Genomic DNA, 26,506 nt, shown 5'->3' on the forward strand with positions numbered 1-26,506 from the left:
GATACCATACTCAGAAGTTTTTTCATGTATTACATTTTTCATATATTTATAATAGTTTCAATTCAGTTCCTGTATCTTCCCCATGGCTTACTTTTCTGAATTAAAAGTCTGGAAAATAAAGTTGAAAGACATCATTAAACCAGTTTTGCTGGTTTTTAAAGAGCAAATAACTGGTTTGCCAATTTTTAAAATATATTATCTGAACTGATTGTTGTTTTTCAGGAAGATAAGCAACAACATGCCTGGTAAGATACTTTGACATGCATAGGTATCTCTTTTTGGGTAATAGATATAATTTTGAAAATTTTAATATAAATTGAATTTCTTTCAACTTAGATATACTTGTCCATTTAGTTACATTATATTTTTAGATGCAGTTTAATATATCTTCCTGGTTGCTCTCTCATAGGCAGCGTTTCCCAGTATTTCCCATTATCTCCAAGAGATTTGACCAAAATACAATTTCACCAGGGGATTGCCTATTTAAAGGGATTCTGCAGTGAAACCCTTTGTAAAGTTATCCTTTGCTAAGCAAACAATTAGCTCCTAATTTATCTCCTTTGTAAACTCAGCCTGTCTTAAACAGTATTGTTAAGGCTACACAGCTGGTTTTTGTTTTTGTTTTTCTCTTCTGTGAGTGTGCATTTAGTTCAATCCAAGAGACTCCACTAATGATTGACTTCTACCTCAGGGTCTTTAGACTATTCTAAATTCTAGAATTCACATTATCTTTCTGGGTCCTAAACTTGAAATCAAATGTGATTGAGGCCATCAGGTTCAAGTTCTTTTTTGTTTATACTCCATGCAATAAGGGCTTCCCAGTTTAGAGAAAATCACTTAAGGAAATCTAGCTTCTAAGACATCAAATAACTTTTATAAAATAACATTTTGATAGGGCGCCTGGGTGGCTCAGTTGGTTAAGCGACTGCCTTCGGCTCAGGTCATGATCCTGGAGTCCCGGGATCGAGTCCCGCATCGGGCTCCCTGCTCGGCAGGGAGTCTGCTTCTCCCTCTGACCCTCTCACCTCTCATGTTCACTCTCTCTCTCATTCTCTCTCTCAAATAAAAAAAAAAAAAAAAAAATAATAACATTTTGATAAGTGAGAATACAAGGAGCAGAGACATATAGATTGAATTTCCCTTGCTAGGAATAAGTTTAAAAATGGAAGAGAACTACTTACCAAAATAATTTTACCAAAATCTATTTTTCCTCTAAATCTACTATCTTAAGTGAAATTCTACCAAACTCAAAAAAAGTCTTAAATCCAATGTCTTTAGTGATGAAAAATTTATAAAACAAACTATTTTAAAATTATTATTTATTTTTCTTTGGAGCAGTGTTAAAAATAGCAATTATTAGGTTAGATTGCTGCAACTATCCTGTAGGACCTTGGAAAAATTCATTTCAACCTTAGGTTCTTTATTTCAGCATTGTCCAATAGAAATGTAACATGACCCACAAAGCAAGCCGTATAAGTAATCTTTTAAAAAGATTTTATTTCTTTCTTTGAGAGAGAGAAGCTCAAGCAGGCTACTTGCTGAGCGGGGAGCCCACCACGGGGCTCCATCTCACGACCCTGAGATCATGACCTGAACCGAAATCCAAGTTAGTCACTTAACCAACTGAGCCACCCAGGTGTCCCAACAAGCCATATAAGTAATTTTAAATTTTATAGAGTCACATTAAAAAGGTAAGAAGAAAGAGGCAAAATTGATTTTAATAATATATTTTATTTAACCTAATGTATTCTTAATACTATTATCTTGTACAATCAGTATAAAAATTATTGCATTGTTGTTTTTCATACTAAGTTTTTGTAATCTGGTATATATTTTACACTTATAGAACATCTTAATAGGGACTAGCTACATTTCTTTTTTTAATTTAATTTAATTTAATTTAAATTCAATTAATTAACATATAGTGTATTATTAGTTTCAGAGGTAGAGTTCAGTGATTCATCAGTCGTATATAACACCCAGTGCTCATTACATCCTGTGCCCTCCTTAATGCCCATCACCCAGTTACACGCCCCCCCCCCCCCATGGACGAGCTACATTTTGAGTGTTCCTTAGCTATATATGTGAAGTGGCCACCATTTTTGACTGTGCAGGTCTAATGCACAGATGACAGCTACTACTATTAGTTGTATTCTTCATGTGCTTTTCTAAGACAATATGATGATTTTCTGAAAGGATTATAGTAGAGATGGTACGTAACAAGGAGCTTAGCCCTGAGCAACTAATCAGTAAACACTAGTGATTATTATTATGAATTTTTACTGATTGTGTTGCTTGTGCTTTTTAATTTTTAATCCATTTTACAGTTCCAGAAACATTGGAATACCGTTAAAAAGTAGCCCATAGTCCATGTCTCATCCTGAATAATTAAACATAATATTATTTTTGAGTTTATTTGATGTGCAGTAATTTCAATTTCTACAGTGTTTCTTAGACATTGTTATACCAGTGACCAACCATATACTGTTTTATTATTTTTTTACTTTATTTTTTATTTTAATTCCAGCATACTTAACATACAGTGTTATATTAGTTTCAGGTGTACAATACAGTGGTTCAACAATTCTATTACTCGACGCTCATTAAGATAAGTGTACTCTTAACACCCTTCACCCACCCACCTCTTCTCTGGTACCATATACTATTTTAAATGGCCTTCCTCAGGAAGAATTCCATACCTTTATATAGGCAGACAGTGTTGATTTAAGCCATACAGGAGAGTAAAGGAATGAACATAAGCTCCACAAAGGATCAATCATCTTGTCCACTGATGGATTATAAGTGTCTCAACCACTGCCTGAAGCGTAGTAGATGCTCAATGCATATTTGCTGAACTGAATAGAATGATCAGAACTCTAGGCATTACAGAGAACTTATTACCTACATTCTGTTGCTCTTGTTGGCAGAAGCCTGCTATCTGAATGTTTGGGACACTATATAAATTAGAAGTTAATAATTGTGTGACATGGGGTGGTACATTTCATCAAAGGGTGCCCTTTAAGGACTTCTTGTTAATTTTCAAAGCTTCAGTATTGAGATTGATGCATATAGATTTACAACTAAATGACTGATGGTGTTGGTGAAATCTTTCAACATTCAATACGTTTCTTTATAAATTGTTCAAATGTTCCAATTGTTCAAATGTTCCTGTTTAAGAGAAAGCAGAGCGGGGGCACCTGGGTGGCTCAATTGGTTAAGCATCTTACTCTTGGTTTCAGCTTAGGTCATGATCTCATGAATTGTGGGATTGAGCCTCTGCGTTGGACTCTGCTCAGCAGGCAGTCTGCTTGGAGATTCTCTCCCTCTTCCTTCTCCTCCCCCCACCCCACACACACTCACTCTCTCTCTCAAATAAAATAAATAAAACTTTTTTTTTTTTTTAAGAGAAAGCAGAGGTTCAGTTTCAGGCCCCACTATCATAAGGAAAACACAGTTTTACATTCTCAATCTATGGTTGTTTCAGGAAAACAGAATATTTTCATGATATGAATTCAGGAAGAAAGACTAAAGATACAAAAGTCTTCAAGATGCCCCAGGCAACCATTTTCATGTCTTCTGTTTAGACTCATGGTCCATCTAACTTCTACATGCATTAACAATAGATTTCATGTTTCTACTGTCGTCCAGATTTCCTTTTAGCAATGTAATATCTTCTTTTGTAGAAGAAATTATATCTGGTAGCAATGACAAGCAAGGGATAAATAAATCTTTAATAAAACAATATTTGTTGATAAACAACTCACATTGGGATACCTGCTTCTGTTGATACATCAGGGGAATTGAAACAACACATACATTAGCAAGAGCTAAGACGCAACTAGAAAAAGTAACATGGAGGTGTCTCCCCCACAGCAGGCAGAAAACTGGCTTCTTGGGTCTCCTCCCAGACCTCCTACTTGCCCTGGGTTAATGATGATGAGATTTAACTGGAATAGCAATATGTCTGACATATGGAGGTCATGCCAAGGAAAGAATATCTTGTGCTAATGGTTTTACAAAATGCTTGAAGTAGCGGAGGCCTAAGCATGTTGACCTTTCTCTGTGAGCTTTTGATCAACTAGCTGGAAAATTGGCTTAGAGCTCTAATTATGAGAGCAATGAGGAGTTTTAATTATTTTCCAAAGTAGAGAACAAATATCCTGAACCAGATTTACATCTTATGAGATCCTTCTGGAGAAACAATATTTCAAGAGATTTAACCCAACTACTTTCTAAAATTACAGTCAGTCTTGTTACTACTTAAAAATAGAAATAAATACATCAGAAATATTCTGCCTGGAATAATAAATGTTGGTTGGTATTAAGGATGACTATTTTCTCAGGTCCCAATATGTCATGGGTCATGACAGGACTCAATGGGAAAGATAAAGGCACAGAAGAAATGTTAGTTACCCATTCTCTCAGTGAATATTTATTGCATGCTTACTATGGAGCAGACACTATTCCATCGCTGGGGAAAGTGACAGAACAAAACATAGAACCTGCCATTTTGGTGTTATAGTTCAGAAGGAAAGATAGGCAAGAGTAAAAAAATGTAAATATATAATGTATCTAGTAATGATACATGATATGACTATAGTGGGGAATTACTTTCTTTTTTTTAATGAAAGACACAGTTTTAAATAAAGTGATCAGAAAGGAGAGTTAACAAATGAACAGAGATCAAAGAAGGATGAAAATGTCTATAAGAAGATGATTCCAGGGAGCAAATATAACAAAGGTGCTGTTGGCAATGGTGTGTTCAGTCTGTTTGAGGAAGAACTGGAAGGCAGATGTGGCTAGAATAGAACAAGTAGAGACAAAAGTAATAGAAAATGTTACAAATGACCACAGTAGATACTGTTTCACATTGCTGAACACTGTTCTATTTCCTTATGATTTCCTTTTCAATTGGCTGGCTTCTTTCAATAAATCTTTCATAGAATATAAAGAAATGCTTTTCCTTACACTAGCATTTAAAAAATATCTGCGTTTCACAGTAAAACCTAAGCGCATGACATTTTCAGAACTGACAGATTAGCAAGATAGCCAAGGGCCAATCATGGAGGGCTGTGTATAGACTTTGGATTTTATGATGCCTTTGTTGAAATACTGGTAAGAAGAATTTATTTTAGCTGAGTGGTCCATTTTTATTCTAGGAAGGACTTTTTCTGTTAAGAGAGAGCCCACTGGGGGTGCCTGGGTGGCTCAGGCAGTTAAGCGTCTGCATTCGGCTCAGGTCATGATCCGGGGGTCCTGGGATGGAGCCCCACATCTGGCTCCCTGCTCAGCAGGGAGTCTGCTTCTCCCTCTCCCTCTGCCCCTCCCCTAGCTCATTCTCTGTGTGTGTGTGTGTGTCAAATAAATAAATAAAATTTTTTTTAAAAAAAGAAAATTAAGAAAAAAGGAAAAAGAAAGAGCGCACTGGAAAAGTTTTTCCTACCATGGGACTCAATTTACCTGATCCTCCACAAGCCCCACATCCACTCCCACTAAAATAAAAGTTGTAAAGAAGGGGATTTCCAAAGTGCTTGTAATTTATCTTGCAGTGTCAGCCTTTATTTATGTTTCTACTGAGGAAAAACCATACCATATCATATAAACTTTAGTTTGTAACACATGAAATTTAATAATTTTTTTTTAGTCCATGTTGCAACATAGAAGGGAGGATGTTGGTTCTGAAAGTTTCATGTACTTATTTTTTTTTTTACTGTAAATTGTAGATATTTTGAAAATGCTAGTGGAGGAAAAACCCTTTTAAAAATATTTTCATGAAAAATTTGTTGAATGAAGCCAGACAGTTGAAAAGGAAAAAAAAAAAAAAACGACCAGAAGCCTTTTCAGCAATACGCAGCACTATCTACTTTGGTCATTTGTAAATCTTGAATTCACCAAAGATGATGTGGCTTAACAAATTCATTCTGTAATGGTGTGCAACACTTCTTTATTGATTGTAGTAGTAAACGTTGATAGAAAAAATACGTTTTCTGAAGTGTTTTTCTTAATAAAATGTGTCAGTCAGTAATCTGTGGTAGGAATAATACTTCAACCAGGCCCTTCAATTTAAATATTTTAAAATATGATTTTTAACGGGTACCACATATTAGATATTAGCTATTGATTGACACTTTCTATAGCAAATCAAAAAGCCTTGAAAGTGAAAATGTAAAATCAGTAATTCTAGAATGTGTAAGATTTAGTTTGATGTTCAGGCTTAGCTGAACTGCATCTGCTCAATCCAGTGTATTTTTCTCCCTTGATATTCTGCATTATACCTTTTGAATATTAATATATTATAATCTATGCTGCATTAAAAAAAGCTGTGTTTACTTTCTTGCTTACCTTAGATTGTTTCAGTCTAAACTCCTTCTCTCTCTGCATTCTGTACTGGTCAATTTCTGCCATAGCTTCTTCTTTAGCTTGCTTCAATCGCTTCTCTTTTCCTGAATATTAACAGTGGCATAGAAGGAATGATTTTTTTTTTTAAATAGACATGGAATTTCAAACTTGATTTCTAAAAAAAAAAAAAACAAATAGGTGAGGTCTACATTATTTTCTTGACAAATTTTCCTAAAATAGCAAACTTCATTAAAAAACAATATTGAAAAATACCTTATTTTTTCAATTGGATTTTTCAGAACATGGAAATGACAACTTTCTTTCACACTTACGTGTTTAAATAAAATATCTGCCCATTTACTCACAGCAGTAAGAGCCAGAGAACAGATTTTAGCTGTCACTTATTCGAAAAGACATTATTTGGTCAGATTTTCTGTCCTGATTTGCTGCCAGGAATCCTTCAGCCCACACCAACTGGATCCTATTTAACACTGGCAGATCTCCAAAAGCGCTACAAACATGCAACTCAGACTCTATCAAACTGACTTACAATTTTTTAAAGCATTTTATTGGGGTTTTTTTTCTTAGCATTTGTTGACTCTAGAATGTCTGATTAAGCCCCACAGCACATCAAAGTAGGTATTTTTTTTGTAGTAGCTTTCTCTGAGGGGGACTTGAAAGTGGCCATAAAACCAATTGTTTTTAATGGTTAGGAGATTTAGTTAAATAGCTTTCTTTTCTTTTATTAAGAGCAAAGGTGTAAGCCTTAAGCCAGCAGACAGCGATGTAGATGAAAGTTTCAGACAAATACAATGCTGTAGGGATCATTAACTAAGCACATGACTTTTTTTGACAACCAGAGTAAATTTGGGGGCTTACAGACTAATATTAATTGTTGCTATGCCCCCATCCCCCACCACCTTCAGGGGGTTAGGTCCTAATGCTTTGTGATCATTAAAGAAACTCTGAACTGTATTAAATTTTTTTTATCTGAATCTATTGTCTTTTAATTTCAGTTAAATGCCTTCATTCTTTTGCTTATTTAACATTCTCTGATAATGTCTCAAGCTTTTGTTTATAATTTTTGTCAACTGTTTGTTATATTGTGTAGACTTTGAACAAAATGTGTTCTCATTAAGTAGCACAAAGCAAAATCTTAGCATAAACTTCTGTCATCCACGTACATGTTTTTATATGCCTTTATTTTTATATATCTTTGTAGCATTTGAGTGTAAATAGTTTCTAAATTTCTCTCCCTGCTAGGCATGAGTTGCTTTGCTAGTTGCCTATATATATATTCTATTTATTCTATAAAGATAGATTCACTGAGTTATAAATTGACATGTGTCTCTTTTAATGCCTATTGTCTTTGAATAGGACTGTGTAAACCTCATTCAAAACAGATAGTTAGCTTTGTCTTTACTCCCTATAAAATCCAAGATCTGGTGAAATTTAGTGCTCTTCTGATGCTTGAGGCTTAATGGAACATTAACAGCAATGCTTACCTTTTTCCTACTTAATGAATGCTCATTACCATTTTGTATATACAGATGCCTTCCTTCTCCACATTTCTAACCATTTTGTGGCATCCAAACACATACTATTCACAGAACAAATACACAGTATGTTGGGAAGGGAAACTGTTCCTTGATCCCCGGCTCTCTTTCTTATCACTGCTTGTCATTAACATTAGGACAAAAATATATTTAAGGTGTATTAACATTTTCTTAGTAATAATGGGTTGTAAGATACATAATCACTTTATAAAATAAATTACATGAGACATCACTACTTCGCCATGTTAATTACATAATATGTAAAAACATTGGTTTCAAAGTCACAACTCTAGGACATGGAAATAATAATAATAATAGGAAAACCTCTGCATGCCCTATCCCTGAGCAGAATCCAGGGCGCCACTTAAAAGGGTGTCTATTAGCTCTGCCACACAGTGATCGGCTGAGAGCGGGTCTGTGATTCCCCCGTCATGGCACCAGTCACCTGCTGGTTCTCATTCAGTTAAACAGGAGGGCCGCGGGGAAATCGCTGCTAGCGCAGCCGTTTTCTGGACAGACTCAGCAGCTGCTGCTGCGTGAGAGCCTGCCTAGGCTACACCTGATTTAATCCAGGGCAAGAAACTGGAGCCTCAAGCCTGCAGTTTCCCTCGAGGTGAAGCAAAATGCATGCATCAGATCAGCTCCTATTAACCTCTAGCTTGCTTCTCTGTCTTTGTATGAGGATTTCCAAATTTTAATATTATACCTCTTTCTTCTTAAGCATTAAAAATATGGCTACTGTATCCCAAGCGGCGTTTAGGTTTATGTTCTTATTTCTCAATACTTTCTGTAGCAAACAGAGGGGTGACCATATGCGAAAGCCCAGATTTTTAAATATGACAATCAAATATTTGGTCCCCAAATTCTTACAAGGTCGTATATGCTATGAGACCAAATGTTCTAATGTTTGGTTTAAAAAATGTGGTTATCTTTTGCATCATGATTTTGAATATTACTCAAGCAGGTGCTCCAGAGTGGGGCAGGAAAGGACTGTTTTGATTCGTCCATCCATTTTTCATTCCACGTGTACTGAACACCTACTATATATTCTGCTACAGAGGGTAGAGAAATGCGTATGATATGGCCCTTGCCTCCAGTTGGCATAAAGTCAGTGTAATTTGGAAATGTGTACATGATTTCCGGCTTCCGAGAGGAAACTATAAAATACATAAAATTGTGAAGAATACACATAATGAGTTACAAAAACAATGGAACGTATGTTTTGGTTCTGTTTCTTCCATGGCAGTTAAAAACCACAAATTTATGGAAATTAGCATCATGTCTAAATTCTAGACAATCTGTGCTTGCCTTTCATCCCAATAGTCGTGTTATGTCTTATGTTATTAAGGTAAATCAAAAATATAAACAACGGAACACAGATATGTAGAGTGGTGGTCAGAGGAGGCTGCCAAGGGAGGTCAGGGAAGAACTTCTGAGGAGGGAATGATTGAGCTGAATGGACTTTTTAAGCAGGACAGCAACGGGGACAAATAGTCCATTTTGGAGATTAGAACAAGGCACAGTGACCCTTTCTAAGATACTTTTGGACATTCTTTGTAAACAGCTGCACCTTAATAATGCATTTCATTTTTAGACATGCGGCTTGTCATGCAAATATGTCTTACGTTCAACATGCCCTTATTGAGATATTTTACAGGAAATTTTATGGGAAGGAAAGAGAAGGAGAGATGTTTGATTTCCAGGGGATTTGTGGGAAAAGAATGAAAAAATCAATTTGGGCAGGTTAAAACTGAACTCCATGTGGGAGTGAGGAGGGTGGTCAAGGCTCAAGGATGGACTCTTCCTGGCTTTGTGGTTAGGAGATGCCAAGTGAATTGAGTATCCCAAGTGCAAATGAGCCCTTGAGACACAGGGAGGCCCATTCTGTTGACCAGATTGTTAAATTGGTTCTGGGATCTTTTTGTGATTAGTGTACAGCTAAAATGAGATATTAGAAGCCTTGTAACCTTGAGCTAGTTAGTGCGTCTGAGCCTGAGTTTTCTCAATCACAAAACAGATTTAATAATCTACTGCAATGAATCTTTATATGTATTAGGAAAAAATATAAATAAAATGCATAACAAAGAACAGCTATTTGATTATTTTTAATCATTACTAGGAAAATAAGCCCAATTTCTGGGGACTTTTTGTTAGGAATAAAATCAATGAATACAATGTGAGTTTGAGGAACAGTCCTCCGGCTGTCACTAGAAAAGCCTCTGTAGGCTTCCCTGAGGACATGCAAGTGGAGGTATTGAAGGCATCTGGACAGACAAGTTTGGATCCAGAAGCAAGTTTTGAAATGGAGACAAAGATCTGCATGTCGGTCATCTGGGTTTGTGTAGGTGCTTGTCATAGCAATGGGATTTGGACTGAAACCAAGGGAGTGTATACAGAATGAAGAGAAAAGAGAGCTAAGGTCTCAATCTGGGGGGATGCCAACATTCAAGAGATGAGAAAAGGAAGAGGACCCTCAGGAGGAGCCTGAGAGTTAGCGGTCAGAGAAGTAGGGGAAACCAAACGAACATTCAAGAAGGATGTGGCCTACAGAGTCAAATGCTGCAGAGAATGGAAAAAAGAGACATTTAAACAACCAATGTTATCGAATATCCTCTATGTGCCACACGCTGTTTCTAGATCTATAAATACAGCAGTGAAAACCATAAACAGACAAACTTTCTCTTCTCATGGAGCTTGTTTCTGAACACATTAAGGGGAGCTAGAAAACAGGTAGTGTATGATATGATAGAGATAATAAGTACCAAGAAGAAGAAAGAAGGAGCCTAAGGGATAGAGAGACGGTGGGTGTTAATTTAGGTAAGTAGTGTCTTTTGGATGAAGAGATATATGAGCAGAGACCTGAAGGAATAAGACAATGAGCCATGCAAATATCTAAAGGGGAAGGGCATTCCAAGCAGAGGCAACAGCAGATGCAAATACCCTGGGTATGTGACATGCTCGAGAAACAGCAAAAATGCTGTCACGGCTGGAACAAAGCGAATGAGATGATTGAATGTTGGGAGATGATATCAGAGAGGTAGCACTGACACCAGGTCACACAGAGCTCCTGGGGCATGATACAGTGTTTGTTTCTTGAGACGCTAAATTCATGAAGGGTTTTTAGCAAAGGTGTGGCATAATATTATATATGATTTAAAAGGATTTCTTTGACTGGGTGTGGTGAGAACAGATTGTAGGGGCAGGGGAGACATAGGAAGACCAGTTTGAAATCCACTGCGATAGCTCAGATAAATGTTAATGATTGCTGGAAAGAGTAAAGTAACAGAGGAGTTGGTAAGAAGTTATATATACTTTGAAGGCAGAGTCAATGAATAAACATGAGAGACAGAGATAAGGCAATGGTGACTCTAACATTTAATTTTGGGAGTAGAGTCAAGAATGTAGTTTAACTGAGATGCTTATTAAACATCTAGTGGCAATGGTGAGAAGGCTGATGTTTACATGAATTTGGAGATTGAGGAAGCAATGAGGGCTGGAAATACCAAGTTTAGGAATCATCATTCATGCAGCTGGTGTTTAGAGCCATGGGATTAGATGGGATCACATAGGAAGTATCTCCAGATATAGAAGAAAATAGGTCCAAATTTGGAGCCCAACTTTAGAGACTGGAAAGATGACAGAAAGCCAACCGTGAAAGTGGTGTCCCAAAGTCAAATAAAGGAAGAGTTTCAAAGATAAAAGAGGGATCCAGTTGTGACTGAGATATTTAATTAATAAAAGGTTTAGCAATGTTTGTGGTCTTGGCAAAGGGAGCTTTGGTGGAGTTGTAGGGACAAAAGTCTGATTAAAGAGGGTATTATGCTAAGTGAAATCAGTCAGACTGAGAAAAACAAATACCATATGATTTCACTCATATGCAGAATCTAAAAAAACACAAATGAATAAATAAACGAAAAGCAGAATTAGACCTACAAGTACAGAGAACAAAATGATGGTTGCCAGAAGGGAGGGGGGTGGGTGGATGAGCAAAATGGGTGAAGAGGAATGGGAGATACAGGCTTCCAGTTATGGGATGAATACATCATAAGAATAAAAGGCACAGCATAAAGAATATAGTCAATGATATTGTCATAACGTTCTGTGGTGACAGATGGCAGCTCTACTTGTGGTGAGCGCAGGATAACGTATAGAGAAGTGGAATCACTATATTGTATGTTAACTACACTCAAATAAAAAAAATTAATGAAAAAAGTGGGTTCAGGAGAAAATGGAATAAAAAATGTAAACACAAGGAATATAGGTAACTTCTGTGAGAAGTTTTCACTTACAACGGGGAACAAAGAAGATAAGGCTCAAGACAGTCAAGTGGATTTGACAATTAGAAGATGTTGTGAGTTGAACTGTGTCCTTCAAAAGGATATGTTTAAATCCTTACCCCTGGTACTGTGAATGTGACCTTATTTGGAAATAAAGTGTTTGCAGATGTAATCAAGTTAAGATGAGGTCACACTGATTTAAGATGGGGCCTATAGCTGGTGTCCTTATAGGAGAGGGAGATTTGGATGTAGAGACATAGAGGCACGCAGAAGACACATAAGGAAGGAGGTCTGTAATTACAGAGGCAAAGATTAGAATGATGCAGCTGCAAACCAAGGAATGCCAAGACTTGCTGGCAGTCACCAGAAGCTAGGACAGATTCCCCTTTAGTGCCTCCACAAGGGACCAACCCTGCCGGCACCTTGTGTTTGGACATCTGGCCTCCAGAACTGTGAGATAATACACTTCTGTTGTTTTAAGCCATCCTGTATGTGGTAATTGTTACAGAAGCCCTAGGAAAACAATACAGAGGCTCAGTGAGGAACAGACAACAATGTCAGTTGAGCATTGGAAACAAAGCCAGATACCGGAGTGTGGTTGGAAGAGTAGGTATCCGAATGAATGAGACACCTGACAAAAATATGCATAAACAGGACAGAAGCTACCTTGACTTGGTAGGAAAACAAAGAGCACTTTGGGAATGTTGGGAGATTTCTATATGTGACTAATAATCGTTTTGATTCTGTTATACCATGCAGAAGAGAAACAACAACAGCTTTTCTGGGCTTTTGGGGATTGTTAATATTATGAGAAAACCAATGTGGTTCAAAGAATGTTATTATTTTGCTCACCTGCTACAAACATTGGAAAAAGTAATGTCACCAGGAAAACAATGAAGCAACCTCTCTTTTGGTGCCTGTGATTGTTACAGAGCTTCTCTGCTGACCCTAATCTCTCATTTCATATCTTTGCTTTCTTGGTGTTTCCTCTGCTATTCTTTGTACTTGTATTTTCCTTATTTAAAAAAATCGTACGTATTTTTGTGTAGATCTTGATTGCATATAATCAAATGCTATTACTAGATGAAAATGTTCTGTGGCTATTATTTTAATATGACCCACTTGAAGAAATGAAAGTCCAGTATACTTACAAATACCCCATTAGTATGTGGACTGTAAAGAAAGAAAAAATTTACAGGCCTACAAAACACACAAGACAGGGCCATGAAATTCGAATACAGCAACTTTTACTTTATTAGTTTATTAAAAGTCATGTCTTCATGAACCAAAGCACTCACATGCATAGAGAAGAATTTATTAAATCACATCAAGGTGGTTGTTTAAATAATTTGGAATATCTGCATATTTGGAAACAAATAGGCAATTACCTGATTTAAAAAAATATTGATGGCTGGCATCCTATAAGCCCACAAAAACGAAATCTGCTTTACTGTATTAGCTGACATATTATCAAAGTAGATAGTTAAAATATTATCTTAAGAATATATTTTGGGGGCACCTGGGTGGCTCAGTTGTTAAGCGTCTGCCTTCGGCTCAGGTCATGATCCCAGGGTCCTGGGATTGAGCCCTGCATCGGGCTCCCTGCTCCTCGGGAAGCCTGCTTCTCCCTCTCCCACTCCCCCTGCTTGTGTTCCCTCTCTCGTTGTGTCTCTCTCTGTCAAATAAATAAATAAAATCTTTAAAAAAAAAGAATATATTTTGCACTTGTGTGTAATTCAATGAGGTCCTCTGAGAAGACTGTGCCTAAGAGATCAATGGGACTCTGTTATTTTGCTGTATTTTTCAACAGAATTCTTTTTATTAAGTAGTGGAAGAATATCCATAGCTAACATTTATTGAGCACTTGCTATGTGCCAAGAGGTGTTTTAAGTCCTTTATAGGTATTAACTCTGGGAATTATGACAACTCCATGAGGTAGATACTGTTACCTCCATTTTGAGGCTGAGGAAATCACAGTGAGGTTAGAAGAGGACCTGGCCAATTCACCCCCCTAGTAGGAGGCAAAAGCTGGATTTGTAACCAGGCACAGCAGCTCCAGGGAGTGAGCGGTGACCATTTTCTATCTTGGTAGAAAATTCTGGATGTCCTTCACTTTTATTAAGATTATCTATTGCTTTTAGAACATTTTAAATATACCCGCTTGTTCAGTTTTTCTCATATTCAGATTTGAACATTTACATTGTTTATCACATCTTTTGATCTATATCCCGTCATGCAAGTTGTAATTTTGAGTTAAACACAAACACTATTTTTGGCAGCTGCCAAAGTAGACAGATTGAGTGTTTATTTGTGAGAAAGCTATGGTTCACCTTTGAAAATAATTTGTTCTTTATGTGATGTGGAGTCACGTACATTTGAGCATTTCAAAAGAGCTGTAGAGTTTTTCAAGTTTGTAAAGGGTGTAAATGGAATAAATACTGATCTCATAAAAAGTCACAACTACAAGTAAAAACGCCTTATATTTCAGAGAAATATAAGTCTCTGCTCCTCCTACTGATGATGCTGTCTTGAATTTCTAATCTAATTCTGATGGGAGTTGTTCAGTTCCCCACACCTGGAGCTCCAGGGCAGGTCTGATATTCTTCTGAAAAATGTAACTTGTCTTGGACCAACATACTCACTTTTATGTTTTGATTAATGAACAATTTTTAAGGCGAAAAGTGTTAACTTCAAATAAGGTAATTTAAAATAGTGCCAACCTACTGTGATTCCATCTAAATTTAACCAAACAGCAAGGTTATTTTGCACATAAAAATTTTTTTTGTCTTAACTAATTAATATAATTGGGGTGCCTGAGTGGCTCAGTCAGTTAAGCATCTGCCTTTGGCTCAGGTCATGATCTCCAGGTCCTGGGATTGAGCCCCTACTTGGACTCCCTGCTCATCAAGGAGTCTGCTTCTCTCTCTCTCTTTCTCTCTCTGCCCCTCCTCCCTGCTTGGTCTCTCTCTTTCTCTCAAATAAATAAACAAAATCTTAAAAAAAAAAAACACTAACAAATATAATTTAATCTGTAATCAATGAACAGAGGCAGATATCTGCGCTTTACCAGCCATCTACTAGAAGCAGTCCAAGTCTCCCTCATTACAGGAAAAGCTGACCAGAAGTGGAGGCAGTTGTAAAAAGAAATGAAACTGGTTTGTCCTGTTCTTTTATTCCATTCCTTTACTTTTATAACTTATACTAATATTCAAGTATACGTATTATGTAAGTTAAAAATAATTTTTTCGATTGCACTCATAGGTAGTTTTCTGATCCTTAAAACATCATGGCCATATGTATAACCCTGATATTTATGTATATCATATATATCTTATATTTCTATTAAAAAAGAAGAGTGAAACTCAGAGATTCTAAATGACTTATACACAGAAACATAAGAAAAAGCCAATGCTTTTTCTACTCTGTTGCCTCGCATCCCAGCTTTTCGAGTCTATTCACAATCTCCCCCCACCCCACCCCAGCCACAACGTTCTCTCTTAGCTGGTGAGTGTCGAGAGTAGGGACCTATATATTTCATTTCCACAGACCTAACAGCCTTCAGGAGAATTCCTGATATATCAGGTCTATAAACCCCTGTCTATATCCCTTAAGGCAAAACATTTATACCCTATATTGTATTATGTAACAACTTCACTGAGATCTGAAGCAGCCCCCTTTAATGGAATATATTAATATTTTTGCAGCATAATATATAAATGCCATACCATTTTGCAGTCATTTGCATAGTTTGTTATAGAAAAAGAAATGGAGAAGTAGGTAAAGTTTGTCTTAATTTCTTCTCCTTCCTTTTCTTTTCTAGGTCTTTCCACATGGAGTCTTCCTTTTGCTGTTGTTGGTGCCTACATTGCTGACAGCTCAGGAAATCAACTTAGGAAAGAAAAATGATTTTACCTGTGGTCAAAAACCCAGCAGACTGAGTACTGCCTCACTCCTGGCTTCCTCTCTTACATTATAATATATTGTTCCCACATCTCATTCGATCCATTTTAACAAGCTTTTGTCACTACCTACTCTATTCCCGTCACTATATTCATCCCAAGAGTCACATAAGCAACACTTTTAAGACATGGCCCTATCTTGCTGAACTTTGAATCAAATTGCAGATGCAAGACATATAATTAGGAAGAAGGTAAATGGCACAAATTATTATAGATTAAGTAATGATGTGATATGAAATGAGGTAGTGGAGAAAACATAGGTCTTGGCCCAGAGAACCTGAATATGAGTTGCTGATCTACAACATGTTTGTTTATTCATAATGAAAATTATATAAATTTTGTATAGTACAGTTACAATCCTTGCTTGGGGATCAGACTCCGTCCAAATCTTGTCTATACCCTTTACCCTCTGTGGGACCTTGGGCAAGCTGCATAATTTATCTAAGCATCACATTTTGTCTTTGCAGTAAAAGTTGGTGTGAGGAGTAAATAAGGTAAGAATTAAATGTGGTGCCTGCATGGTGTTTTCTATTTTTAAAATATGATCTTTGGCAAATAATGAACTTCAGTTTCTAAATACATAAAATTGAAATAATAGTAACATCTCATTCATATCTTTGTGGTGAATATCAAAGGGAGTAGGAAGGGGGTTGACCTTTATTGAGAACATTCTGTGCTAATATACAGATGTATGACTAAATAAAAAGAAAGTTAGAAAGTGAGAATAAAGTGGAAATATTATTAAAATATTGGAAATTAAAAGCCATTAAAAGAGGGATGGGAATGAGCTATTAAATGTTAATTATCACAATTTCACAGAAACAGAAACTGGTGTGTATGGAGGGTAAGTAACTTGCTCAAGTTCTCTCGCTAGTAAGTAGATTCATTCTGGAAGTTGTCTCTTAATCATTTCACAATACTGAGAGACTGAGGCGTGGCAACATTATGGAAGTTGCAGAGACAAGACTCAAGGTCATGTCTCCCTGTAACTTCAATGTCCATTATCATTTCACTTAGCACATAACCTCTCCAAAGGCTCTGAGTTAGAGGATTTCATCCCCACTATGGCCATAGGGACATATGACTGGGTAGTTTCAGTGAATTGGCCCAAGGTTTCTGAGGGATATGGTGGAGCCAAAGTTTTAGCCAGAGTCTGCCTGCCCCTAGAGGTCTATGCTCATTTCACTGCATCCCCCTCACCCATTTTGTGACAAATCCCTCATAGGTCAGACAGAATGGAGACTTACTCTTCTTGGCTTCCTCTAGCTTGTCCTTGGCCCTTTTTTCTGCCTGAAGGAGCTGGTGGATCCCCTGAGACTGGCTGGTCATGGCAGCCTGCTTTGAGTTAGGTGGCTTCTGTGAAATCTGGAAAGTGGTGGATCTATTTATCTAAATCACCACATAACTCAGGTTGTTGTGTCAACGGTGAGTTCTAAACATGGGTGTTTGTTTCAAAATGGTCTGACTGGGCCAGATCGCTGGGCCCCAAGGAGAGCCCAAGGGTGGAATCCAGAAAAACAAGTTAAGTCAAAATGAGGAAGCTGAAAACTTGTCCTTTCAGCCAACTTCAGTATTTGCTATGAAATAAGAGAAATAAATAAAAAATGAGTAAGATGCCTTTTGGAAGATTAGCTTCCTTCTTCTTCCAGGAAATATTGACTTGTTTACTAAATTTTTCTTTCAAGTTGCAAGACCTTTTTTTTTCCTTGTCCATGCAGTTCTGGTTTTAGGGTTTTTTCCTCTATTTGTTTCTAGAGATTCAATTATCTGCTTAGGGCAAATTTTATTAACCTTTCGCTAGGAAGGAGACTTTCTGACTTTGTGCACAGAAGATAGGCTAGGAATCTATTCTTTTCTTTCTGTAGGCCTCAGGTGATAGGAATGAAAAGATTTCTTTGGGGCATTGTGTTGCTTTTTTCGTAATGCTATATGCTGGAGTTCCAGGGAGATCTTAGTGTGGTGACAAAATCAACATGAAGAGAAATTATAACTGTAGGTTTTGAGGATAAATTAAAATAATCTAAACATGTATTTTATATTACTCAGTGTTTATACTGGGTGTTGTCCTAAGATAGTACAGTGAAATCCATCTTGCTTGATTTGATTCAATCCAGTAGTGACCGGGACAATGAGAATGTTGATCACAGTGCAGAATCATAGAATACCATTTTATATGTATCTAGAATTGTTATGTGAAATGAAAAGCTAATCTTTTGATTTGTGGTCAAGGCTTTTTTTTTTTTCCTGAAATGGTTTGCAAATTGGGATTTCACATATTATTTCTTCCATTTACTACACATCAATTGCCTCACTATAAACACCAGGTTGAATTTCTTTCAATAGGGTGCATGGATTTCAAAATAATTGTAAAACAATCTGAGAGCTAATTCTGTTAAGGTTTTAATGTTAACTTTCCCCTAAGTTTAGAGTTATCCCATCATCCATGCCTGTAGCACAACGTTATGTGTACGTCATCTTTAGCAAATCTTTCTCAAATGATCAGCTCTTTTTCACAGGAATACCTTTCTTTCTTTTCGCATTCATATTTAATCAGTTTATAAAATTTAATTTTTATTGCATAATTACAATAATTGGTGTAATTGGAATAAACAGATATGTGAACAAATACAGCTCTGGTAATAGATACTTCAAATGCATAGGAGCAAAAGTGAAGGCAAACTGGAGTGTAGTTCATTAGTGTCAGATTAGGCTTGTTTTAGGCATCAGTTAGTATTAGAACAGAAAATATATATTATGTGAAATGCATAAAATGCTTAACATCACTTCCTGCCACTACCATCAGGTAATATACATCAATGATTCACACTGAGACTAACTATACTATTAGCAAATTCAAACACTTGGAACTCAGCAATATATTGATTAAATTTTAGTTGACAAAGTTCTCATACTCCTATCAGAATCCTGTACGTAATGTTGGATAGCAGTCATGACAAATTTTCAATAACCTAGATATTGAATGGAACAAAAGAATTACCCATTGTTAGTTGCTACTAATACAGTCATATTGTTAGACCTTTTATATATTTGTTTGTTTAATTAATTTTTAATTTTCATTTAAATTCAATTAATTAACATATAGTGTATTATTAGTTTCAGAGGTAGAGGTTAGTGATTCATCAGATGCATATAACACCCAGTGCTTATTACATCAAGTGTCCTCCTTAATGCTCATCACCCAGTTACCCTTTCCCACTCCCACACCTCTCCCCCAGCAACCCTCAGTTTGTTTCCTATAGTTAAGAGTCTCTTATGGTTTGTCTCCTTCTCTCATTTCATACTATTTTATTTTTCCCTCCCTTCCTCTATGCTCCTTTGTTTTGTTTCCTAAATTCCACATGTGAGTGAAATCATATGATAATTGTCTTTCTCTGACTTATTTTGCTTAGCATAATACCCTCTAGTTCCATCCACAGTCGTTGCAAATGGTAAGATTTCATTTATTTTGATGGCTGGGTAATATTCCATTGTATATATATATACTATATCTTCTTTACCCACTCATTTGTTGATGGACATTCATGTTCTTTCCATAGTTTGGCTATTGTAGACATTGCTGCTATAACATTGGGGTGCAGGTGCCCTTTCCAATCACTATGTTTGTGTCCTTTGGGTAAATACCTAATAGTGCAATTACTGGGTTGTAAGGTAGCTCTATTTTCAACTTTTTGAGGAACCTCCATACTGTTTTCCAGGGTGGCTGCACCAGCTTGCATTCCCACCAGTAGTATAAGAGGGTTCCCCTTTCTCTGCATCCTCGCCAACATCTGTCGTTTCCTGATGTTAATCTTAGCCATTCTAACTGGTATGAGGTGATATTTAACTGTGGTTTTGATTTGTATTTCTCTGATGCTGAGTGATGTTGAACATTTTTTCCTGTGTTGTTAGACCCTTTCTAAATACCTGTAACATTCAGTGAACATATCAATGGCAGAAAATTTTAATCATATTTTCTTTAAGATCAAAATACATAATTTTTAATTTTATGGCAGAAAGGTTTTTTTCCTTTTATTTAATGGAAAGGCCTTCTCGGCACAAAAATATAGACAGGACATTGTATAGTCTCTCTTGACAAAAAGATGTAAAGTGGAATATCTGGAAGAAGTGTCTTCTTAGGAGATAGACTTTGGACATAACTCAAAGTAGGGAGTTAGAATGGATTCTGTTTTCTCCTGACCCACAAAGGACTACCCTCCCAGTGGAAAGGAGAGATGAAAAGGACCATTCATAACAGAAAAATGGCAAGGAAGCTACTCATCTTATTCTGGGCTCTGGGTGGGGAAAAAAAAAAGTAAAAATAGGTCTATACTTGCATTAGCTTGCAATTATATTACCATGTCTTCCATAGAGATAAAACCATGCTGAACAGAATAAAGTGCAAAACAAATGAGAAGGCAAAGTCAAGGAGAAGTGGACAGTATGGTAGATAGAGCCAGATGCCTAGCAGTGGAATTTGAACTTTATCACACATGCAATGGATTATTTTTATATTTATTTACTATATTATTATATTATGACTATATCATAGTAACTTACTGTAACTGAGTTATTCCTTTTTTAAAAATCAAAGCTAATGCCTGATGTGACTTTTTATTTATAAAATTTACACTTTAAGGATAATCATATTTTGAAAAAATTTATCTGCTAATAACCTAGATTTTGAGTTGTGCTTTTAATATTTTGTAACATTGAGGTATCAGTAGACAAGCATTTCTTTTTCTAGTCACTAATAAAATACCAACTGTGTTTCAAAACTGGGTCTAATTGTAAACAATTTATACTGCATATGTCTATATATTAAATCACTCAATTCTCACCGTAGCACTGGACATGGGTATCATTATCACATATCACATCTTTATTTATCAATAAAGAGACAGGGCTTCTATCAAACAAGACTAATGGTCAAGAAACCATGGCTCAGAAAATATGAGTGAGAGGCCCAAGGTCACGACCTGACCTCAGGGTCAGTCATCTTCCTGCTGCACAATGCTTTTTGTTCCTAGGAAAAATGTCCTTCCATATTCCTTTTTTCTTGATGAAAAAGATAAACGGAAAACAAGGAATATCTATTGGCCTTTCCCTCTGTATAAAAAAAACTGAAAATGTGGGTCAATGAAAATGCCAGATGCTCAAACAATTGATAATAAAAATATCAAAACGAAGTGAGATTTGGCTTAACTGAGATCTTGTTTGTTGAAGATTCCCCCTCCGGAGTGCTCATATTAAGGAAATAGAGTTCTTCGTATCCTATTTATTTGGGACCACTTGCTCTGGTCTTATGGTTTATTATATTCTACTTTTTTTTATACTTAGAAATTAAACCAAATAATAGAGTTTTCTTTAATTTGATTGCTATAAATCATTTTTGGTTTTTATGTTAATGGAATATTAACATTGATGATTTCAATGTATAACACAATTTACTGATACTATTACTTATTCTTTATATATTTTATTACATTATATATAGTGTTATTTTACTATTATTTACTATTTTCAATGATAAATTGAATACTTAGCTATATATTTTTATAAAAATTCCAAGAAGTAGATAGGATTTGGCTTTTCAAATGAAGTAGAGAAATGGGTATATCACTCATAGTAATTTGTAAAGAGGAAGTGTAAAAATCAGTATAGTGTATATTTAGGTCTCTGTTCTTTGATTATCTTTTCTAAATACTTTCATATATTTTTATTAGTGAAAAATGCAAAAAAAATTGTTAAAAATGACAAAATCTTGGGGTGCCTGGGTGGCTCAGTCGGTTAAGCCTCTGCCTTCGGCTCAGGTCATGTTCCCAGGGTTCTGGGATTGAGCCTCACATAGGGCTCCCTGCTCAGCAGTGAGTCTGTTTCTCCCTCTTCCTCTCCCCCTCTGCCTGCTTGTTCTCTCTCTCTCTCAAATAAAGAAATAAAATCTTTAAGAAAAAATGACAAAATCTTAAAATCTGTTCTCTTTGGAAAAGTTTTAATTGTTGAATGTTAAGGATTACAATGAAATGCCTCTTATTTTTACTTGTATTTAACTTGAAAAAAGTTTAACATCAAATGTTTGAATAGCTGTAATTATAAATTTAGCAAGTGTTCAGTATATATATATATATATATACACACACACACACATATATATTTGGTTTCTCTTGTTTGAAGTTTCATTTCTACTCAGACTTCCTCTTGCTATACATTCCATCATCACCTCTGCATATTTCAGCTAATCATATAATCCTTTCTTCTTTTGCCCATGTTGGTTTAGCCCCTGAATCTGATTAATAGTGAAAAGTAGATTAATCCCTGGTTTCCTGAAGGCCTGAAGCTTCTAAGCTGTCAACTTCAATCATTAAGCAAAACTCTAAGACTTGGTCTGGGTGCTTCTACAGAGCACAATATTATTATTCACTTCACCTATTCATTAGAGCTGAGCAGTAATATATAAGGCAAATACAAGTGAACTATTGATCATCTTCTGTTTTCTTATCTCTACCACTAGATAGGGAAATGAGCCTTCTTATTCCTGTCTCTCATCCTCTGGCTCTTCTCCCATATCTCCCTCCAGCTTACTCACCATGCTACCTATTGTCTCTTCAACACCAGAAACATTTCTCTACACTTTCATTCAGACTCTTTCTTCTTCCTGGAATAACTTTTTCATATTTCCCTAGAACAAAAATCATTCAAAGCCCAATTTTAATGTCTACTTTAAAGGATGAAACTTTCTAGGTCCTCTCAGACCTGACTGATCCCTTCTTCATCTAGAACTTTATAGGACTTTATGCGTTAATTTCAGAAGACATTCCCCAAGCTTCATTTGCTTTTTTTCACTCACAAACTATAAGCTTTGGGGGAATAAAGGTGGCATTTTACTTGTGATTGTTTCTGGAGCAGTGCTTTGCACATAGTGGGCACAAACTTTTTTTTTTTTTTTTGGAAATTGTGGTAACATTTTCTTTCAGATGAAGTACAACAATGAACTCTATTTACTGTGAGAAATTTAAGCGGGGATTCTGCCATATTTCAAACTGTCATTTTGTGAAGCAGGGCACTTCTTATATCAAAGGAACAAACTTGTAGTAAGCAATTATTATAGCACAAAAAGTAATAAAGGTGAAAACATTTTAATTAAATATGGTAGTTGCTTAGAGCTGAAATAAAATATTCCTAGTTATGGTGAGATTGTGCAAATTGATTCCTACATAGATTCTACCATTGTGTGCTCTCAGGATTAGGTTATATAGACCTTTCATCTCCCTTTCCGGTTTTCTTAAAGAGTGCATTACATCTCCCTCTGTCTATTTTTTGCTCAATGCCTGCAAAACCTGACCTTCATTTATACATTCAAAAAATGTTTTAAATACCTATGCCATGCTAGATTACCTGAGTAAGACTTCCAGTCCTTGTTTTCCACTTGAAGTCTAATAGAAATAACTGTAATGGAAGGTAGACTATAGGGACTATGAGAATAGTTCCAAATGTAGAAGAAATACTAGACTGTGTGAGTGGTAGAGAGATGCAATTTTAACTGACAGTATTTCTTCATTATTTCTATAATGTGAGAGAATGCTGTCACTTTAGGTCTCAGTTTTGTGTTTCTTTTGCGGTATTAAATGGCTTCCCCATTTCTAGTGAAGCTCATGTTGCTTTTTGAGATGGATTCTGTGGGAAATCTGAGTCTGAGGAAGTTGTTTTGAGATTGTTGTGTAAGTGTTTCCCCTCCCCTCCTACTCTCTAGTCTACCATATACTGCTACAATAAGTTTCACTATAGGATCTGGGTGTTTATTCAAACAGATGAAAGATAGAGTCTGAAGTACCCATGTTGTTCTGAAAGATAGGCATGGGCCTTTCTGGAGTTTCTTTCTTTCTTTCTTTTTTTTTTAAAGATTTTATTTATTTATTTGAGAGAGAGAATGAGAGACAGCACAAGAGGGAAGAGGGTCAGAGGGAGAAGCAGACGCCCTGCTGAGCAGGGAGCCCGATGCGGGACTCGATCCAGGGACTCCAGGATCATGACCCAAGCCAAAGGCAGTCGTTCAACCAACTGAGCTACCCAGGCGCCCCTTTTCTGGAGTTTCTTTTACTCTATTCCATTACTCCTAGTTGGATCTCTTGAAATGCTTCTTTCACGTACCTTGAAGGACACCAACATTTTTTATTTTCTTTCTACTTCTAGCTGCTCCCTTTTAGTCTTTTTTTCTTTATCTAGTTTCTTCCCATTTTCTTTTTCTTTCTTTACTTTTCTCTGCTTTTTCCTTTTCTTTCTTCTTCTTTTTTTTTTTTTTTCAAATGTTGGAGTTACCCAGGATTCAATTTTGGACCACTTCTCTTTTTTATCTATATTCACTCCCTGGGTGATCTCATCCTGGCTCATGAGTTTAAATGTCATCTTTATGCTGATGACTCCTAAATTAAATTCCTACTTTACACCTACCCTATGAATGCCAGCCCCATTTTCACTTGCGTGTTTAAAAGGTATCTTGGACTTAACATGCCCTAATCAGAGATCTTGAACCTCAACAAGTCTGCTCCTCTTATACTTTTCCCTCATTTAAAAAAAGTAGTAGGTCCAGGGGCGTCTGGGTGGCTCAGTCCATTGAGTGTCTGACTCTTGATATCAGCTCAGGTCTCAATCTCAGGGTCATAAGTTCAAACCCTGAGTTGGGCTCCACACTGGGCATGGAGTCTACTTAAAAAAAAAAAAAAAAAGGTACTTCCATTCACATATTTGCTCAAAATCAAGTCTTCTTTTCTCTCATTCCCCATATCCAATCCTTCAACAAATCTGTTGACTCTTCCTTCAAAATAAATTTAGAATCTGACTTCTCTTCATCTCTCCATTAATACTCTGGTCAAAGCCACATCATCTCTTGAATAGATGATTTGTCATAGTCTATGAACTGCTCTTCTATTTCTATTCTTGCCCTATTTAAATCTGTTTTCAATATAACAGTGAGAATAATCCTTTTAAAACAGTGAGAACAATCTCATTCCTCTGTTCAAGGTCTTATAATGATTGCCCAGACCAGTTGGGTAAAGATGAGATCCTTACCAAGGCATCTAAAAGCTTCCACCATTCATTCCACTCAAGTTCCTCTGACCTCCCTGCTCCTGCATGCTGCTGCCTTAGAACCCATATATTTGCTCTTCTTTCTGTCTACAATGCTAATCCGTAAGTATCTGCGTGGCTTGCTTCCTCCCCACACTCATGTTCTGATTCAATGAGGACTTCTTTGACCAACCAATCTAAATTTGCCAGACTCTTCCTCCCTCTCCTACTCAGATACTCACTACCTTACTTTTCTATTTATTTTACTCCATAGCCATTAGCACCATATTACATTTTATTTTACTATTTCCTTTGTTTATTATCCACCTCTTCCCACTAGGGTACTATATTCCATCAAGGCATAGATTTTTCCTGTTTAATTCATTCCCTTATGCTCAGCATCTGGAACAATCCCTGCTACATGGTAGGTGTTCAAATATTGTTGCATGAGCAAATACATATGAAGCTACCAGGGAGAGTATGATCACTGCAACTAATCTATCTGGTAATAAATGGGAATGTCTCTGTGTAAGAGGTCTGTGGAGACCTGTTTCTTACAGTATATTCATCACCATGTTACCTCTTTTCTTCTCTTCCTGTACATTTTAATCAAATGTATACCTAAGGTTTAATGAAGCAGAAAAGAGGGAAGGAAAGAAAGAAGGAATTGAAGAAAAGAAGATAGAGAAAGAGCAATAATGTTAAATAGACTAGTTGCTTTCTACTACCAGGGGAAAAAGCATCTCTCAAAATTTTTCTGTTTAATTTATTCTTTGAGAGGACATTCAACTAGGTTTAAACAATACTACAATATATTCCAAAATTATTGGGCAAGTCATTAAGTGAGTATACCTTCATTTCCATGCCCTCACTTCCCAGTTAGGATTATGTATTGTCAATAATAAACTCAATGTAAAACTAGTTAATAGCATAGACTCGGGACTCAGCCTTTCTTCTAGCTGAGCCCATTTCTTCATCTGTAAAATGGGAGATAAAACTAGTACCTATCTTGCTGGTTTGCTCTGAATATTAAATTAGTTAATATTTATAAAGCTCTTTTTTTTTTTTTTTTGAGGGCAACACCAGGATTTATTGAACTGTGGCCTTAGTACAGGCGCTGGGGCTTGCCCATGGTGCTCTTGATGTATAAAGCCCGGACGTTCTGCCAATTCTTCTTGAGCAAGGACACCAGGAAATTGACCGCTAAGTGGATGCTGTACACAAGCTCGTCATCCGTCATCTTCACGTGGCCAACAGCCACTGCCAGACACAGCACCTTCTTCATCTGGAATTTGATGGTGGACTTTACTTCATC

At 36.3% G+C, this 26,506-nt stretch overlaps 1 protein-coding gene across 1 annotated transcript; it reads right to left on the reverse strand.

Annotated features, from left to right (window-relative positions):
* Window positions 1-1,388: 1,388 nt before the first annotated feature.
* Window positions 1,389-17,529, reverse strand: ATP6V1G3 (ATPase H+ transporting V1 subunit G3). Its single transcript, XM_081824954.1, has 3 exons — window positions 17,379-17,529; window positions 6,343-6,443; window positions 1,389-3,695 (listed from the first exon to the last, which is right to left on the reverse strand). Exons 1-3 carry the CDS (start codon window positions 17,458-17,460, stop codon window positions 3,690-3,692), a joined length of 189 nt encoding a protein of 62 aa, XP_081681080.1. The 5' UTR covers window positions 17,461-17,529; the 3' UTR covers window positions 1,389-3,689.
* Window positions 17,530-26,506: the final 8,977 nt, after the last annotated feature.

This window comes from Leptonychotes weddellii, chromosome 6, assembly GCF_054177405.1.
Source record: "Leptonychotes weddellii isolate Sample4059 chromosome 6, ASM5417740v2, whole genome shotgun sequence".
NCBI lineage: Eukaryota > Metazoa > Chordata > Mammalia > Carnivora > Phocidae > Leptonychotes > Leptonychotes weddellii.

Excerpts from the sequence above, each read along its gene's own strand:
- ATP6V1G3 (XM_081824954.1), bottom strand. The coding sequence starts at position 17,460 with ATGACCAGCCAGTCTCAGGGGATCCACCAGCTCCTTCAGGCAGAAAAA. Across the intron at positions 6,444-17,378 it reads GCTAGAGGAAGCCAAGAAGA|GAAAAGAGAAGCGATTGAAG; the intron begins GTAAGTCTCCAT and ends GTTAATATTCAG.